Raw genomic sequence first — 21,126 nt, 5'->3', positions numbered from 1 at the left:
ATATTTATTTTTAAATACCGCAGTGTAAATATAGTTAAACTATGACAAATAATGTCATAAAATGTAATCAGTGTTTAAAAAGCCCCATCTCTTAACATAATTCATAACCAAAAATAAGGAATAATACTGGCAAGAGAAAATTTTCAACACAAAACACATGCATTTCACTCTGGAGTATCCAGATATACGTATTATGATGAGATCCTTACACGAACCTAAAGCACACAGATGTCCAATATCTATATTTGTGCATTTTAACTACATCACACTTGCTGCATATGTGAACATTTTATGACATGTCATGAGTTTTAACTTCAAGGCAAAGAATCTTTGATCAGTATAAGATGAAATATAGAAATCTGGAAGCATTCTGTTTTAACTGCAAGGAAAATCATTAGGACCCTGCTTCAGCTACCCGGCTCTCCCCCCATATTCAAATATATCTGTTAAGACATTCTAAGCATGAGCTCTGTAAGATTCTTGGAAGATTCCTATGTAAACTTACAAATTAAAATCCAACCCAATTTATTTCTTCTTACAAGGACACATCAAACTTTGCTACATTCATGATTTCTAACCACATGCCTTCCCATTAACATTGCTTTAAAATTAACAATAGAACAATGTTCAACAAGGGCTATCCATGCTTTACGTTGCCTTTAACAATCACGTAAATTAAGATGAACTAACAATTAGCTTGTGATAACCTTAGGAACTATGTAACTGATGGATAATTAAGCACTGCTTTCCAGACGCATGGCTTTATTAATACCGCCATATTATGGACCAAAGTATATAAAAGTACATCCATATAACTGTCAATGAAAATGGCTGTTGAAACGTGTGAATCAAACTCTAAGTTGGGTAAAAATATGTAAGAAAAAGCAAGTTCGTTCAATCAATATTTGGAGCAATCGGTTTGTGCTCTGAAAGTCCAAAACATATAACAAATATTTTAAAAATAAAAAAGAGTAATCCAACAATAGTAATAATTAATAGAGATTATAATGACAATAATAATGTTAAATTAAATTTAACCTGCGCAGTCCAGCTAATAAACACACACCTACATGAAGACAATATATTAAAGACTGATTCTTACCATCTGTGTTATCCCAAATGAAAGGAATAGCAATGAATTCAAATCAGTTAGTTTCATATGCACAATAATTTAATCATATGTACTGATACTATTATACTGTGTATACTTTTTGCAAACGATTCTCTAACTCCAGACTAAGGAACAGAGAGAAGCTGTACCCACTGAAGAATGTATACAGTAATTTGCATATACCTCACTTCAAACTTTATAGAAATAAATTTATTTTGCACTAGCTGTACCTGGCCATGCATTGCTGTGACAGATCGAGTGAATTAAAAAATTCTGTTGGATAATTAACCGCTTCATCTGCTTCCACAACAGTGTCGACGGAGTTGTATGTGACTGCCTCGCATTGAATGTTAGACTGAATGATTTTGTTAAGTTCATAGATGTCTTTGTTCTTGGCCGCAAGAATAGCTCATTCACTCAGCCAATCGTGATTCTTATAATTGGTTTCAACATTGGGAAATACTTTTTGAACCAATTCTTCCTCTGACGTCACTAAATTGCAGAAGTTATGGGGCAATGAAATTCGTCCTGAGGTCAGATCAACCGGCACCTTTCCGTTCCCAATTTCCAGCAATTGATGCGAGAATATCTCAGCTGATGGATCGTTTTGCAGCTGGACACGCATATTTGTAGTTAATTTTAACGTCTTTACGTGTCGCCACAAAGTAAGCATTTCAGGCAAGCATTTATTTCGTCCGCTGGTGTCAATCGAGGAATTACAGGTAATGTTTGCCTGAAATCCCCTGCAAGCAATATTAATGCATTTCCAAATGGTCTGATGTTTCCACGCAAATCTTGCAATGATCGATCAAGAGCCTCGAGCGATTTTTTGTGTGCCATTGTGCATTCATCCCAAACAATAAGTTTGCATTTCTGCAATACCTTTCCCATGCCTGATCCTTTGGAAATGTTGCACATGGGATTTTCAATGAATTGCATGTTCAATGGCAATTTCAAAGCGGAATGAGCAGTTCTTCCACCTGGTAGCAATGTTGCAGCTATTCCGGACGACGCAAGAGCTAAGGCTATGTCATTTTGGGATCGAATTGTTGTCAGAATCAATCTACTTAGGAACGTTTTACCAGTTCCTCCTGGTGCATCTAAGAGGAAGATTTCTGCAACCCCGTTACTGACAGTTTGCATGATTTGATCGTATATGCTTTTTTGCTGAAGCCTTAGCTTAGGAATATTTGATTGCACATATGACAAAAGATCACCCGTGTTGTAATTTTGTTCACAACGCAATTCTACACTGAACGAAGCAGCAGCAGATCGATTCGGTGATGGCATTCCCAAGTGATTGAGAACTTTGTTCGCGATTTCCAAGCACAAATCCTCAATCATTATCAACGCCTCGTTGTAGATTTCTGCTGTGAAATCCATGTTCATATTGGAATTATCCTTGTGCATTTGAAGGAAAATATCTTCAGCCATGTGCTGCTTTGCTGATTCCGCAATTCCTACGCAACGACCCATTGTTATTGTGCTGTCTCTGTGGGAACGCTCCGTGCATTTGTCGTAACCATGGAGATTCGATACAGTATCGCTATTGTTACTTCCTATGCAACAGTCTGTTCTAGCGTTTCCATAGGGGACACTCTTCTGAATTCCAAATTCCAATTCCGGTTTTAAAAGACGCATGTTTTTACCTGTCACAGGTGTGACATCTATATAATGGGTATATAAAAACGCGCGTGTTCGAATGCAACGTTGTGTCAAAATTTCAAAGCAATCGGTGAAAAACTTTCGGAGATCTTCGAGGGCTAACAAACCAACATTTACATTTTTATTTATATAGATATAATGATTACAATATAATATCAAAGGCTAGAAAGGATTAAATTATTTTATAATTAATCTTTTCATCATTTAATGCAAACCTCTGGGAATGATACTGGAGTTTCTGACATTCCAGCTTAAATGGCTGTTGGTCAGAGTAAAAAATGTACATACATGGCACCAACCTAAGGTAATTACTTGAAAATTCCCAGACTAGGTCAAAAAAGAAATGCTAGCTTAACTTACTCAACTTTGGCTACCATCTCCTTCAAAATCATTTCTTCCGCGCTTCAAAAGCACTGTGGGAGTCATTTTCCTTAATGCTGTTGAGTACCACTTGTGATTCCCTTTGGATGTCAGACACTATTTTAAAATGTCATCCCTTCAGTTTCATTTTTAATTTTAGAAACAAAGTGAAATCCCAGGGGGCTAAGTCTGGAGTGTAGGGAGGATGGGGAATGATAACCGTGTTGTTGTTAGTCACATACTCTGTGGTTTTCGGGGACGTGTGGACAGTGTGTTGTCATGATGAAGGAGCCAGTTGTGGTTGCGCCGAAGTTCCAGTCTTCTCGTCACACATTTTCTCTTAAGCACCTCAAAATGTCACAGTAAAAGTCAGAGTTGACCATACCCGTAAAAGTTGGGTCCTTGTTATCCTTCCTTCATAGCTCAAGATGCATGTTTACGTGCCCCTGCTTTTGATCATTTGTCAAGAGTCAGGGAACAAACTTTGCAGCAATGCGGCATATGTTCAAATTTTCTGTTAAAATCTCTTGGCAAACTCCATAGCTGATTCCAATAGTGTCTGTGAGCTCATGGATTGTTCAGTGACAATCTTTGTGGATGGGTTCTTGAATTTTCTGAACATTTTTTGTAATTTTGCTGGTGCCTGGTCACCCTGAATGTTCGTCACATGAAGCATTTCAAGTGTTTTGGTAGTGGAATTACTGAACTTCATGCAAACTTGATGCAAACACATTGCTTGATTTTGCCTTCCATCACAGACAAAACAAAATATGAAGTCAAAAAGCCCCTTATGTAAAAATAATGCGTGTTCACAGTGAGGTATCACATGGCAGACTGACACGGTACGCTTGCGGGAGTGTGACCTTGGCTTCCCCTCTCATCTTCCTTCACTGAGGTAGTTACAACAATAGCAGTCCAGGAACTTTCTGGTACACCTTTTATCTTTTATTTCCACTCTGCACTAATATCTTGCAAGTCTTTGTGTTTGAACAAGTAACACCAATTTCTGCCCCTCCCTCAAATAAAATCATGTGTAGCTAGAACTGTTGTAATTTCTATTTATCTAAATAACCTTGGCTCATAATGGGTAGTAAAACAAAAGATTTTAATTCCAACCAAAATTCTTTTTGTGTTACATCCATTCCTTTCCAAGGCACAAATACTGTATTTACTGACATAATTTACGCACTCTTACCTTCAGTCAAGACATTTCAGACCAAATTACCTGCCACAGTTATATCCATGACAGAATCTGACTGATGCATAATAAAAAGAAAGTAATCAAAACTAAAAGCATTACAGCATCACATACAATTCTCTTTTCATGAAAATTATGTACTGGCTGAAATGTTATCAACAAGCAATTTCATCTCAGTGTTAATCAATGTATCAAGTGCTTGAGTCTGTATTCGTGACTATCCATACCATATTGCCAAACTGTACTTTCTGTGAAAATTATGCATTGCGGATATTTTTATCAAAGATAAATTTGGCCTCAGTGATCATCAAGGAATAACACGGTGGAGCCTACAGGCATGAATATGTGTACTGTGTTGCCACAATGCATAATAATGTTTTCTGTGAAAATTATGTGTTAGTAAAAATTCTGCATTGGAGAATTTTCATCTTAATGTTCATCATGGAATCACACAATGCAGCCTGGGGGTCTTAATATCCATATTGTATTGCCACATCTTGTCTACCCATAAACACCTCGATCAAAAGCATAAAATTACACTCTAAAAATAATATCCACATTTAAGATTTTCTGGGTAAAAAAGCGCATAAATTATGCAGGTAAATACGGTAACTGTGACATACACATGAAAGGGCAAGTCATACTCATTTATTTTAAGCAATATACAGCAAAAACCTAACCTATAAGACTATGCATTTTAGTGACATTTTAGAAGACACCACCTCAACTGAATGAATGACTACACGTTTATTAAATCAAATACAAATGTTAATATTCAACTGGATGTCAACAGCAGGACTAGTATCATTATCCAATATCTCTCTTCAACTTTCATGTCATTCACCTCTCTAACATAACCACTTCCTTCTCTTTCTTGTGCACTCCTTATAGCCAGCTCACATCCCTTGTGGTAGAGGTCAATCCAAAATCAGAAGACACTGCATGCAATGAATCTGTTACTACCTGCTGGTATGGAGGTCATGTACTTTAATGCAAGAATGTGAATCTAGTGCATGACTTCATAGATCAAACACCGACAATTCAACAGTTATAATTTATTATTACTTAAACTAGATGTACATTGTTAAAGATCATTACTACTTATAACTTAAGAGCATAATAATTCTAGAACTAAGACCAAACAAGTGAACATCAGTGGACAGCCTCTCTCTGAGATAAGGATTTGCACAATCATAGATTCTCTAATGGTGTGTGAGAAACGGGTGATTCATTATACAAATACTATAAATACTACATTGGGCACTGTTCGTATGTTTGGTATACAATGTTTCAGAAACTGCATCTGTCTTCATTATCAGGTGGAAAGGAGGGGTAAATGCTCAGTTCGGCCCATTAGATGGATAAAATCACTGGCCCAGTGAAAAGATTAGCTCTTTGTTAGGTGACCACCCGCACAGGAACACCCACTCTCTACACCTTATAACTGAAAAGGATCCATTTTCCAAAACTCTATGTATATCAAACATATCCCACATAGCAATATCCAACATAGTATCTGTGTAACTGCATATCCTAACTTCAACACAACACCAGCAATGATATAAAACATATGAAGGAACATTTTAAAAATGAACTATGTATTTATCACTCGAATCATAGGCAGAATATCCATAAATTTCAGAGATTACGGTTTTCAGTATTACACCAATAATGATTCTTTGTTCAGTATGTAATGTTCCTGTTGTTTCTGCAGTAACAAGCAAAGGAAAGTCCCTTTGAAATACAAGGGGCTGGATATGCACAGATACATATGATGTAAACATACCTTCCTCCAGGGCATCATCACCATCGGACATGAGTTCATCATCTGAACAGATGTTCAACACATTCACCAGCATTTCTGTCACTGCAAGAGGACAAAAAACTTTAAAAATCTTACATCTGAGGAGATGATTTAAATTTATGAAACATGTATTTTGTATTGGTTGATATAGGTAAAATTATATGAAGTAGTAGCGCTACAAGCGGCACTATACGGAAGTAATCTTTGACAATTAAAGCCAGAAACATAAACAGAATATAAACAGCATAGATGATACAGTTAAAAACAGTTAAAGGGCACAGACCATATTAAGAATCAGCTGGTGCACAAGGCTGACAACCTTACCACCATCTGTGAGCTGACTGTCTAGATAATGTGGGACCCTCAACGTCTCNGGAATCAATAGCCAGCATAAAAATCTGACTATCAACTGAATATCAGGCATGAACAAGCTCAGAAGTTTGGAACTGAAATATTTTAGTGTCTTCTTTCACTGCACGTTTAAAACAGTACAGTTATGTTCACCAGACTGTACTGTATTATGCTTCTGGACGTATCTCTCATGCAACCAGCAGATTCATGTAACTGGCATACTTCATACACCACACATCCAAGGTAATCAGAAGTTTATTGCATATGGAGTACTGCAATGACAGCGAAAAGGTGTATGTTTAGTTATCTTACCAAAGATTTGATCTTCTAGAGACTGTGCAAACTTAGCCAAAAGAAGAATTTGGTACTTTCTTAAACCGAAAAAATCTTCACATATAAGCAGACACAACTCAGCAGAAAATACTTTCAAGATGGTACTGCAAGCGGTATAATACAGAAACTTACCTTTTTCACCAACAAATGGCAAGGACCATGTGAACACATCCATGAAGTTGGGCAACCAGTATGGGTGGGGGGAGCAGTTGAACTGCCGAATGTTCATCACATTATTCTCATATTTCAGCACTGCCGCCTGGTGACCACAACATATAAATAAGTGAAAAGTCTGATTGAAGTTTCATGTAACCCATGGAAACTTACATAAGTACAGAAGAAGAGTGGGAAATGTATAGATGGGAAAATTTATTTCATTACAAATTTCCTTTTGTATATTACTTCAGCACAACTGATATATCTGCCATGAAGTGTTGTATCTCAAACAGTTTTCATAATACAAATTAAAAAAGATATATACCTTATTATTGTATACATCCAGGTAGTTCGGTGCCGAAAAGATTGTGATGAGCGATGGGAAACCTGTTGTCTGACTTTTCCTGTACATTCGGTAACTGCAAGAAAAGAAACAAACCATTTCCTGTCAAGTAACAGGGCTGGTGATACAACCAGTGGTATTTGCTGTGCAAATATGGAAGCTGCCAGAACGATGGCAAAGGTGCACACACATTGACTGGGAATACCTCTAATATAATCTGTATGTATTTTGTTTCAATAAATGGTTACTGTGAAGAAAAAATACTTAGTGTCAATGATTTTTGAATGCCCCTAGTAGCATAAACTTGGATATGAGTAATGCATTTAAAATTTTAGTCAGAGAACCTGAAGGTCACAAGCCACTTTGGAGATTTTAGCACAGATGTGAGGATATATTTAAACTGAATCCTAAAGAAACAGGATCTAAGGGCAAGGATTGGATTTAACTGGCTCCAGATATGTTCCAAAGGCAAGTCCTGTGAAAACAGTACTGAATAAGAATTAGGTTCTTCTGGAATGTGACATCTTGTGGTTTGGGGGATAGTTACCAATGTAATGGATACACTCCTCAGTACCACATCCCAGGATACTGCAATCTTCATATTCACCACTATAAGAATTTCAAACCTCACAGTAATGAACGTTTGGATTACATTAAAAGTGGGGATTTTATTGACAACAACTATCAACCTCTCAAGAGGGGGTCTGCTCCATAGAGTCAGTCAGGTCAGGAAGTTAGATACTAGTCAAAGAAGTAACAGGAACCAGAAAATATTTAGTCACAGTTCCTCAAAATAAGCAGAAAATATTTCAGTAGGGATATTTTCAGGCAAATAATTTAAATACAGTTATGCATATAAGTTGTATTTCTGATGAGTGATGCAGACAAATATGTTAAAAGGCCTGCTAAAGAATTAAGGAATGTTTCATTCAAGACAGTCTGCAAACAAATATAAAGAGATTCTTTAGCAGGACAGCGTACCAATACATGGATGATCAACTGAAAAGTTGGAAAACCATAAGCCAACCTCTTTATTTGATGTTATGCAGAATACATTGCACTAACAACATATCTAAATTCTGGTGCAGGTTGTCAAAATTACAAAGATGTCTTACCCTGCATCTTGGGCTTCATGCGCTCTAATTATGGAAAGCAGGTTGTTGTTTTGAAGGAAATCACAGCATGCAGCATAACTGGAACAGATAATATACATATGAACTAGAAATACTTTTAACTAAAATATGTTCTAAGAAACTGCTTTTCTATCTGAAGCTTTGATCAGTGGCAACAATTATTATAAGGCAACCAGATTATGAATAAGCAATACTGAAAGGGTGTACTTCATAATGTAGGGCACAAAATCACTAATGGAATTCTTTCAAGTCTATTAAGTTTACCTAAAATGAAAATAATGAGGTGAAAAATGCAGAAAGTTTCCCGTAACAAGTTTCAACAAAATCAGTGGAATAGTTTATGGGATACACATGAAAGTCCACTTATGGTCTTATATGCACTAGACATTATTGTGGATAAATATGGCTGAAAATGAGAACAGCCTGATTAATTTTAGTAGTGGTCTGGCATATCAAATTTCAATAAAATCTAGGAAGCTGTCCATTTATGGCCTTATGTAAACCACACTTTATTATGCATCAGTACAGCTAAAATCAGAATTGCCCAACAATGTTCTGAGAAGTCCAGTGTACCAGATTGCATCATCATCATCATCTGTGCAATGGTTTATGAGATGCACGGAAAAGCCCATCTATGGCCTTATAAGAACCAGGCTTTATTATGGATCAATTTGGCTGAAAATCAGGACTGTTTAACAACTTTCAGTCCAAATCTTGTACACTGAGTTTGAAGAAATTTTGTCCGATGGTACAGGTGCTGACACCAGGCCATAAATAGACACAAAAATGGATATTACTTCAACATTAGACATCATTATTTTAACTTCGTAAAGAATGCATAAAAATTCAAGGCAGTTCATACATAAGTAAAGTAAGTAAAGGTATCCCTGTAACAGACCATGGAGGCCCATAGGGTTGTGAGATGTTGAGGTTCTCACATTTTCTAGACAATCTGCAAGGTTGTCAGCCTTAAGCGCCAGCTGCCCTTTACCCCCAAGAATATTCTTGGTACTCATTTCTGTTAGAGGCTGAGTAAACCCCAGGGTCATAGTGCAGCTGGAAGGATTAGGTAAATTCAATAAAATCCAATGACCTCATTGGGACTTGAACCCGCGACCTTCCGCTTTCTAGCACAGTGCCTCAACCAATTACGCTACCGTGTGCCCTTCATACACATTCAGAAAAATTATTTGCTACTTAAATCATGTAATGATCCCATGTCAACAAATCACATTATTAATCACTTGAAGTCTTTCAATCCCCTCAGCTGTGAACAGTAGTGGACATTCTCAGAATTTAATATGCTTTGAATTTCTTCATGAACGTAATCCTGGTCTCTCACTGCATTCCAAAGGCAACAGGAGGCTGAGTGGCATCCTATACCCCTTCTCGAATGAACAGTTTGTATGGTTACATATTAACAAATTGTCCAAGAAGTGAGCTGCCTTAAAGGATTATGTATACTGATCAAAATTTACATTTTCAAGGGTATGAGCTTTATTTAAAATAACATCTTAATGCTAACGTTTTGATGTGATAGGCTGAAGTTCAGAAATCAAGAAGGATTTCTGCAGGCTGACAAGTTCTATATTTTGACCAGGAATCAGGTCTTGAATTCAGACATAACAAGCAACTATGGAAAGAACTCATAAGGCTTACTTCCCTATTGTATAAACTTTCCATGTATTGTTAATGTCTTATAGGTATTATAAAGTTATAATCCAGCACTGACAATTTAACCTATAGCTTATCATGCTGGATTCATATGCTTGTCATATATGATCAAAACATGGTCAAAAATGGATTCTGTTTTATTGGCTGCAATTGTAAACACGTTACAGACCGCCATTTTAGAAAGAGCTTACTACTTAGGTACACATTTTATCCATCAGATACAACCTCAAAGTATCCCACTGTTGCCATGTTTTAATTGAGTTACAAACAATACTTCAGACAGAATTTGTATGCATGTTTATGATCCAGCTCTGCGCTACACTTCACATGTTTGTCTCAAGATGTTCACTAGTTACTGCCAACAGAAAGTTACACAGATTTCATACAACCACCAACCTGCTATTACACATTTTACAGAAGAATTTTCTTCACAAAAGTTTCATAATATTCAAAGATATATTACCACACATTATTTCAAGGCCATCTATAAACTGCTATTAGTGCTGATTCCACCTCATAAGCTTGTGTCCCCATCACATAAGATACATACTAACTCTAGTGAAAATGTGTTACTTACGAAGTTGAAAAAGGACCACACACATGCACATACAGACACCACTATGTGATCTGCCCACATTTTTCCTCAAGGAAAAGAGCAGACTCTCAGAGTCCCTTGTTGCACTAGCTACAAATGACCCACTGTTTCTATCCCATATCATGTATGAGAGAATGCAGCATGGGTAGAATGGTAACTGGCTGGTGAAACCAAAGTGCTCAGAAGGTGGGGGGCAGGGGGAACATGTGCCAATGTTACTTTGTTCACCACAGATCCCACGTCACCAGAGCTGGGGCTGAACTTGAGCTGCAATGGTGTGATGCTGATAATTAACAACTTGAGCTATTGCATGGTCTATGAATCAGTTAAATCTGTAGATTCAGGATATCAACAGATGTAAATGCATCAAGTAACAGAAAACCAACGTTTCAGGAGTTGCCTCTCACATACTGATGGCATCTGGCTGATGGTACCACACCCATAACCAAACTCTGTGTTTGATTAGCACTAAGGCATTGTATTCAGAAGGTCCTGGGTTCAAATCTTAGTCTTGAGACCCAGTATTCTGAGGTCTTTTGTGCTTCAGTTCCTCCATATGAATGCCAGGACACTGCCTCGAATTAAGATGATTGCTTCCTCGCACATTTTTCTCAATTCATTATTCACTAACCATCCTGATGCTCAGCACTACATAATCAGAGCTTCTGACAACATAAACAGACCATAAATAAATAACACATATATTCACAATGACTGAACACTGGGGGGGGGGCATAATATTCACAGAAAAATGCAGCTGGTGTCAAGAAATTGCAGCCAAATGACGCAATGGTTCAAATGTACTATTCATCTCCCTAACCTTTCTCTTAAAAGTAAAATCTTGTGACAGAAGTTTCAGTCCAATAAAAGTTATGAACACTTCTTTTACTTCTCTACTATCCTTTCCATTTGATACATGGTGATGGAAGATAAGTGTCCAACCTCTTCTTTCTTCCACACAAACTTCCACTTTCAATGGCTTGCCGGCTCTTTCCTCTCCTTGATATGGCTAGTACCTGACTGAACCATCCTGATGTGTCTTCTTCCTTTAAATTTTAACTGTAATGCCATTTTTGGCAGACTTGTTTTATCTGTTCTGAATGGCCATACCACTGTAACCATTTCCCTTCCAGCTTTAACTTCTTCCCTCCTAAATTTATTTTTAATTATGCTTGTATCACATCTTCTTTCCCTTTCACTTCTTAAGTACATAACAGCCATTGACTGGGTTTTGTTTTTGTTTCCCTTTGCATGTGTCTATCCATGTTAGGTGGGTCCCTGTCACCACGACATGGCGCGTCCTCAGATTGCGGATGGAGGAGACGCCCTCCAGTTTTGGAGGGAAGCTGTGAATATATTGAATAAGCAGTCGCGGACAGCCGACAAGGTGTGGTCCTCCAGCTTGGGGGTTGGGCGTGGGGCTCAAACTCCTCACCATAAAAAATAATTATGTTACAAAAATGAACTTAAAGCCTCGGACCTGAATGGATTCCTTGGATAAACGACCTGAGCTAATGAAACTGAATATGAGATCTGGCATCTGGAATGTTCGAAGTTTGTATAGGGCAGGTTTGCTCAGGGCAGTGGCAGAAGATATCTTAAAATATAAGTTAGATTTAGAGGGAGTAAAGGAGGTCAGATGGGATGGAGGTGGCACCGCACCAGCAGGAGACTATATATTTTTCTATGGAAAGGGGAATGAAAATCATGAATTAGGTACAGGTTGTTAGTGATAGAATATCATATATAATACTAAAAGGTCGATGGTGTGATATCATTGTTATGAATGTTCACTCCCCAACAGAAGATAAAATTGATGACATAAAGGATGGATTATATGAAGAACTAGAACATGTATTTGATAAATTCCCGAAGTACCCTATGAAAAGTTTGTTAGGAGATTTCAATGACAAAGTAGGCAGGGAAGACATTTTCAAATAATGACTGGGAATGATAGTTTGCATGAAATTAGTCATGATAATGGAGTTAAGAGTAGTAAACTTCGCCACATCAAAAAACCTTCCTGTCAAAAGTACAATGTTCCCACACTGTAACATCCATAAATTTACTAGGACATCTCCTGATGGGAAGATATACAATCAAATAGACCATATTTTGATATATAGGAGAAGACACTCAAGTATACTTGATGTCCGATCATTCAGGGCAGCACATTTACCTGGTGGTGGCAAAGGTTAGGGAAAGACTGGCAGTGAGCAAACAAACAACACACAGAGTTCATATGGAGAGGTTCAATCTCAAGAAATTAAATGAAATAGAGGGTAAAGAGCAGTATTGTGTCGAAATCTCAAATAGGTTCGCAGCATTGGAAAACTTGGAAACTGAGGTGGATGTTAATAAAGCTTGGGAAATTATTATAGAGAATATAATAATGTCTGCCAAGAGAGTCTAGGTTATTATGAACCGAAGAAGCATAAGCCATGGCTTGATGAACGATGCTCAAAATTATTAGATCAAAGAGGCCAAATTGCAATGGTTACAGGATCCAAGCGAGTTAAATGGGGATAATCTGAACAATATAAGACATGAAACCAGCAGGAATTTCAGGAACAAAAAGAGGGAATATCTGAAAGACAAAATTGATGAGCTTGCAATGAACAGTAAGAACAAGAACATTAGAGACCTGCATAGAGGAATAAATGACTTTAAGAGGGGTTACTAGCCTAGCAGTAACTTAGTGAAGGATGAGAATGGTGATCTGCTTGCAGATTCCCACAACATTTTGAATAGGTGGAGGAACTACTTCTCTCAGTTACTGAATGTACATAGGGTCAGTGATGTTATGCAGACAGAAATCCATACAGCTGAGCAGTTAGTACCTGATCCTAGCCCTTTTGAGGTTGAAAGTGGTACTGCAAAATTGAAATGGTATAAATCGCCAGGTAGTGATCAAATTTCTGCAGAACTTATTCAAGCAGGAGGTGAAATATTATGTCCTAAGATCCACAATCTAATTACTTCTATTTGGCATAAGCAAAAATTACCTATCAGTGGAATGAGTCTATTTCTGTACCAGTTCACAAGAAGGGTAATAAAACTGACTCTAGTAATTATCGAGGGATACCACTGCTATCAACTTCATATAAAATTTTGTCCAATATTCTTCTCACAAGGTTAAGTCCATATATAGAAATTATTGGGGATCATCAGTATGGGTTTTGACGTAACAGATCAACTACATATCAGATCTTTTGCATTCATAAGATATTGGAGAAAAAATGGGAGTACGATGAGACAGTACATCAGCTATTCATAGACTTCAAGAAAGCCTATGATTCAGTTAGGAGAGAAGTATTGTACAATATTCTGATAGAGTTTGGGCTACCCATGAAACTAGTTAGCTTGATTAAAATGTGTTTAAACGAAACGTATAGTAAAGTCCATGTAGGTAAACACTGGTCTGATAAATTTCTTATCCAGAATGGTCTAAAAGAAGGAGATGCTTTTATCGCCACTTCTTTTCAACCTTGCTTTAGAATATGCCATTAGGAAGGTCCAGGGAAACCGGGTGGGACTGAAATTTAATGGGCCACATCAGCTGTTGGTCTATGCTGATGATGTAAATCTACTATACCATAAAGAAAAACACACCAACTTTTAACTGACGCAAGTAAAGAGGTTGGTCTAGAAGTGAACACAGAGAAAACTAAGTCTATGTTGCTGTCTCATCATCAAAATGTAGGGCAAACTCATGACATAAAGATAGGAAACAGATGCTTTGAAAATGTAGCACAGTTCAGATATTTGGGAACAAAGATAACAGAATGAAATCTGATTCAGGAGGAAATTGAACTCAAGAAATGCTTGCTACCATTCAGTCCAGAACCTTTTGTCTTCTTGTCTGCTGTCCAAAAACATAAAAATTAGAATATACAAAACTATAATTTTGCCTGTGGTTCTCTATGGGTGTGAAACTTGGTCTCTGACAATAAGGGAGAAACACAGACTGAGGGGTGTTTGAGGAGAATATTTGGACCGAAGAGAGACAAAGTGACAGGAGGTTGGAGAAAACTGCACAATGAGGAGCTTCATAACTTGTACTCTTCTCCAAGTATAATTAGAATGATCAAGTCAAGGAGGATGAGGTGGGCAGAGCATGTAGCACGAATGGGGGAGATGAGGAATGCGTATAGGATATTGGTGGGAAAGCCAGAGGGAAAGAATCCACTTGGAAAACCAAGGCATAGGTGGGTGGACAATACTAAAATGGATCTTACAGAGACAGGATGGGATGGTATGGATTGGATTGATCTGGCTCAGGATAGGGATCAGTGGAGGGCTCTTGTGAACACGGTAATGAACCTTCGGGTTCCATAGAATGCTGGGAAATTTTTGAGTAGCTGCAGAATTGGCAGCTCCTCCAGAAGGGCTCAGCTCCATGAGTAAGTAAGTAAGTAAGTTGCATGTGTCTATATTCCAGCACTACACATTTACATGGACTAAAATTTATAGACTGTTGTTTTGCATTGCTCTGGCACTATACGTTCCATAATATTCCTTTTATAACCTGATAAAATTTAGTTCTTATTTCTTTGTATTCTTTAATTAATATCCAAGCTCATTTTCACATCTGAATTTATTTCACTTCCAAATACATTTATTTTATGGACTACTTTACAAAAACACTGCCCTCCACAAATATGCCTAATTTGCTATCCTCATTCTAATGCAGACAACTTTACGCAGTATGACCAACACAGATAGAAAGAGGAACCTTTATCTGAGGTATCTGTAAATCCATATTAGATGTTTTATCACCATACAGTGACATATTTTGTGAGTACACAGTGTGGTGGAGGTGTTGGACACTCTCCCCATCAAATGGGACAACACATAATGCATAAGTTTACTCCATGGAAGTGCAGTGTAAAATATATGCTCATGCTCAAACACTAGTGCTTCCGTTTGTCTACATGTTTCAGAGACAGTGAAGGAATAGAATCCTTTACTTTTATCTGTCTACAAGCTCTGGTGCGGGGCTGAAAGGGGAAAGGCATGGCAACTCATCACAAACACAACAGATAAAGGTACAGGACAATGTTTCCCAAATGGACTCCCATACAGAAGGCACCAAACTTGGTGAAGTAATTACGGTGCTGATTTAATATCAATTGTAAAAGACCGCATCTAATCACAAGAAGAGGATCTAATAAAAAAGATGGAGATGAGCCCTTCTTGAGAAGCCGCCAATTCTGCAGTTACTCAAGAATTTCCCAGCATTTTATGGAACCCGAAGGTTCATCACCATGTTCACAAGAGCATTCCACTGATCCTTATCCTGAGCCAGATCAATCCAATCCATCCCATCCCATCCTATCTCTCTAAGATCCATTTTAATATTGTCCGCCCACCTACACCTTGCTCTTCCTGTGGTCTCTTTACTTCTGGCTTTCCCACAAATATCCTATATGCATTCCTCGTCTCCCCCCTTCATGCTACATGACCTGCCCACCTCATCCTCCTTGACTTGATCATTCTAATTATACTTGGAGAAGAATACAAGTTATGAAGCTCCTCATTATGCAGTTTTCTCCTACCTCCTGTGACTTCATCTCTCTTTGGTCCAAATATTCTCCTCAACACCCTGTTCTCAAACACCCTCAGTCTATGTTCCTCCCTTAATGTCAGAGACCAAGTTTCACACCCATACAGAACCACAGGCAAAATTATAGTTTTGTATATTCTAATTTTTATGTTTTTGGACAATAGACAAGAAGACAAAAGCTTCTGGACTGAATGGTAGCAAGCATTAGGAGGTGATATATTCCTTTGAAAAACTTCTTGACTTTCACCTGACTATATGGCATTATATCTTCGCTTACAAGTAAGCTCCTATTGATAGAACTTCCCCACTCCTCTTCCCTTTACATATAGTGGTGCATTCTAGTGGCAGGGCTTGTATATAACCTGCGTGGCTCAAAAAAGGTGAAGTAGGTGAATGATGCAAATTGAAAATATGAGTCGACACCATCATAACACAAGATCTTATCTTCTATCCCTCAAAAGGGAAGAAGTCTCTTCTCATTTTCATGATTTATTTGATGATGCTTCAACAACTGTTTCTTTCTGTGGTGTCAAATGGCAGGATGACAGAGCGATAAACTGAAAAAGCTGCAAAAGTAGCCAGAGCCGTTTATAGACTCTGTTTCCCTGATTTTTGAGTGGAGGGAATAACAAAATAAAAAAACGAATAATTTCAACTACAATACCATGTCTCACAGCAGACCTTATGAAGACAAACTGAGATAACTAACCACACTGTGGTGTTCAGCACAACAAGCTTCATTCCAGTGAACAGTGTTCAGCAAATATATACAATACCCAACAAAATTCAATGCACCACATGAATATCATTACTCACCTATAGAAATATGAGCAACCTCTCACACTGTTATGGCTGAAGTGTTCAGCATTCTTTTCACTGCCAAAGTCTTCTAGGGGGTCTGACCACAGAAGATCACACATTGGGCCAAAGGCAGGAGGTTCTTTGAATCTGTCCAGCTGGAACAAAAAACAATAGTACGTTCCATAAAATAATCAGTCTACATACCAGGTCGCATCAGAAAGGAGTGGAACTGAATTCATCAATCAATATTGTTGCCGTTACCATCGCCATATTGCAGTAACAGAGTTGGACTACATGCACGCACAACTTTGCTAAGCCAGTAAGTAGATACTTCATGAAGAGGTAGCCGAAGTGAGTGAAATATCTCACGAGTTCTATCATGACTGTCCAATAGCTTATTGTAGATGTAGAGGGGTTGTAAAGCTACTTGGGTTAATGACATGCAGCAATGTGCAGAACCATACTATTCATGTCTGCAGGGGAACATTTTATGGCTGGCTGTAAGTGCAGAGATATCGTAGTGTATTACGGCTCATACTGCCACTGTACACTGTGACAGGGACCTGCAGCGATGTGCAGAATTGTATTCTTCGTGGCTGTGCAGGAACTGTAGTTACATCTGAGGTTCTCATACAAATAGTTCTCCTAGGACATTATGCCATGTAGTCCGGTGAACTAACAAGTAACGTTTTGAAGGTACATGTCGTTTCCATCTTTACGGACCCAAACGCTGGTTGGGTTTCACCAGACTTCACGGCGCCATTATCACAGACTACAGAACTGTATATGAACCACTTATATTTGTGTGTAGGCTTAAAGTGGCTATAAAGCTATTTAGTTTCCTACCCTCATCATACAGCTAGCAATATTCACATGCCTGTGGCACGTAAATATTTTTCTTAAGGGAAAACGTTGCAGAGAAGAACAAAACACGTCTAATTGCCAATATTTTCTTAACACATCTTCCGGTTTTTGAGGTAACCAAATAAAATGGATGCTACGCGTACATTGCTCAGTCCGTACAGCGGCTGGCTACGGGCTGGACAACCGAAGGGTCGGTGTTCGAGTCCCGTTGGGGGCAAGAATTTTCTTCGCTTCGTCCAGACCGGCTCTGGGGTCCACTCAACCTCCTACCCAATGGGTACCGGAGGCTCTTTCCCCGGGGGTAAAGAGGCCGGGACGTGAAGCTGACCACTCACCTCCAGCTAGTGCCGAGGTCAAGAAAATGTGGATCTATACATCCACTACCCCACACGCCTTTATGGCGCAGTGCTGAACTGGTTAAGCACAGGGACAACTTTACCCTTACCTTTACCTTTACGGGTACATTTCTTTATCGTGCACGTGTATATTCAACGATCGACGCTGGGCTTCCAAATACACCCGAAGATCACCTTAGTTCCCTACTGCAGCTAATAAACCACGTCATCTTCCGCTTAAATTTATACGTCTCCATGTAGATAAGCATATATTTAATTAAAACGCAACGCAGTAGCGCAGTTTGTTCAGGCACTATGCCACAAGCCAGAAGGTCGCAGATTCCCGATGAGGTCGTTGGATTTTTCAATTGACCTAATCCTTCCAACCGCACTATGGCCCTGGAGTCGACTCAGCCTCTAACAGAAACAAGTACCAGAAATCTTCCTGGGGGGGGGGGAAAGGCGGCCAGCGCGTAAGGCTGACCTCACCATCTGTGAGCCGACTGTCTAGAGAAAATGTGGGGGCCTCGACGTCTCACAACCCTATGGGCCTTTACGGCCTGTTATAGGCACAGCAATTCAGTGGGCTACCACGATCATCATTTTATTAAAATTTAAACTTGCTCGATTAAGAACACGGTATATGACGTCATACAGTCTGGAAAATATTTACCAAAGTTTCTAAAGAACCTACCGTCTCCATTCTAAGATTACAGAAGTACTATACTGAAGATGGGGGCAGCATATTCCTCCGAAACTCTGGTAAATATCTACCACAGTACAAGATGCCACATTCCACAACACACACCGCTGTGAGAACTTCAAATACTGTCGCTTTCGAGATAAACATAGAGAGATCGAACGCTTTCATTTGTTTCTGACTTGCAGATGCGAAGCCGAATATTTCATAATATATTTTAGCGGTACTGTACCATTCAGTATAGCATTTATGTTATTTTATGACCCGATTTGACCTCTCGTTTCGGGTCACGTCGCCCGGTTAGATGCACCTGCTATATTGATCGTGTGACATACACACAGCCTCTCCGCTGGAGGTTGGCAATGTAGAACACCTTCCCCTCCCTTCCCGCACTCAGCTACCATCTATGCACTTCTGTTATGAAGGAATATTGAGGAGGTCAAGGCCAGAGTAGGCAGGAAAACTTGATATAAACACGGTACTATTTAGCAGGCGGTGAGAAGGCAACGAAGTGTTTTAAAGATGTAAGTGAAGCGTGAAGTATAATGCACAGGTGGCAACTGTCATGTACAAGGTCACAAGAAAACAGCATGCCAAGAAATATATGTGAAATTCGAGGTTCTGACAGCGGTGACTGTGAATTACAGTCTTCTAGGATGCAACACCCTGTAAACTAGTATTTATGCATCTACGTTACAGGTTCCCCCAAAACGTAGGTACATCAGGAACAATGTAAGATTTGATGCTTTCACGGCGGTGACTATGAAGAAAGCAGTCTTCTGGGATTTGGTACCGTATCGCCTCCATCTTAAGGGTAGAAGAAAAAATATAAGAATTCTGCAAGCGAAGAGACCGTGCGAACCGGTAAAAGCAGACTGTCTGAAGATGGAGGCGATACGTTCCTCCGAAACGTCGGTTAACACCACATATACACGGTGCCAAATCCCAGAAGACTGCTTTCTTCATGAGGAATAATGTTGTACTAAACGCTAAAGAACCTTTTCGTCGTCCGATGGACTTAAAACAAACGAAACTGATGGAATGAAATGACTTATTTCGACAAGCATATTTATTGTGTGGATATTATGAGTTCGTCTCTAAATTCCTAAATAATCGATCGATAAAACGTTAATTCGTTCTTGGTAGCTTATTTCTCCAATAAGATATTTATCTCGTCTAAAAGCATTTGAACAATGGAATAATTTTACGAAATTTGGTTAACCCATACCCAACGCGAGGAATGCGCGTCTAAAGCAACGCCTTCGATGAATACACGTTGGCTGAACTTGCCGGCGATGACTTCTGCTCTGAATATTTACATATGTTGCTTGAAACAAACAAATTTCGTTATACAGATATATATGCTATTAGATAGTGCACAGCAGACCAAGTACAATCAAATTACCAACGCAGGATTTGCTAGAACATAGAAATATGAGTATGAATGGATCCAGTAGAGGAAATTTTGTCTTACCTTTTTTTTTTTACAGTTAACGAAATTAACACTTCTAAACGCTAGCCGTAACTACAGTTACTCGTAATCTTTTGAATGAGGAGCAGGTAGTAGTAGTAGTAGTAGTAGTAGTAGTAGTAGTAGTAGTAGTAGTAGCAGTAGCATAGTAGTCAACATTTTTTACAAATTTCTTCATGATTAATATAAATAACATTTAGAAAATTGGCTTAAGTTTAAAATGTAGATTTAATACAAGTTAAATGCAGGTACGCCTGCTTCACTCTGGTTTCTTGCCTGACTTATTCTTCGACCCTGAAGACTGAGACGACCTGATGCTCCGAAAAGTGGGCTGACTTTTAAAGGGCTACACGGCGTTATATCTCAGAATACAAAACTCTTAATCTTAAATTCTTCAACTTTCAAGTGTTGTGTTATCTTAAAGACCCTTTATTCCTACCGGGTCTCCTCCCCGAATTCAATTACTCTTGTTTCATTATGGGCACTTCCGTATCGTATGCATTAATTTCACAGCGGCTCCCTGAACATTCTCTTCTGTCACATACTAGGCCCTGATCTTCAGGGGGGGAAAAGGCACATACATCAATTTCACTTATATTAATTTTTTTCTAAACAGTTTCACCAATATAGGGTGTCCGGATGAAAGGTATCCAAAATAAAAAATGT

At 38.5% G+C, this 21,126-nt stretch overlaps 1 protein-coding gene across 1 annotated transcript in view; it reads right to left on the bottom strand.

Moving 5' to 3' along the window:
* Positions 1-21,126, bottom strand: part of LOC111863653 (serine/threonine-protein phosphatase 2B catalytic subunit 3) — a gene marked incomplete in the record, with an annotated part of 233,080 nt that overhangs the window by 24,290 nt on the left and 187,664 nt on the right. The window contains 5 exon segments of the mRNA XM_033751146.1: positions 6,121-6,201; positions 6,955-7,081; positions 7,304-7,397; positions 8,437-8,514; positions 17,106-17,245. Coding sequence (XP_033607037.1) covers positions 6,121-6,201; positions 6,955-7,081; positions 7,304-7,397; positions 8,437-8,514; positions 17,106-17,245 — 520 coding nt within the window.

This window comes from Cryptotermes secundus, unplaced genomic scaffold, assembly GCF_002891405.2.
Source record: "Cryptotermes secundus unplaced genomic scaffold, Csec_1.0 scaffold234, whole genome shotgun sequence".
Taxonomy (NCBI): Eukaryota; Metazoa; Arthropoda; class Insecta; order Blattodea; family Kalotermitidae; genus Cryptotermes; species Cryptotermes secundus.
Note: the sequence above shows the minus strand (reverse complement) of the source record. Positions and strands in the feature narration are given on the sequence as shown.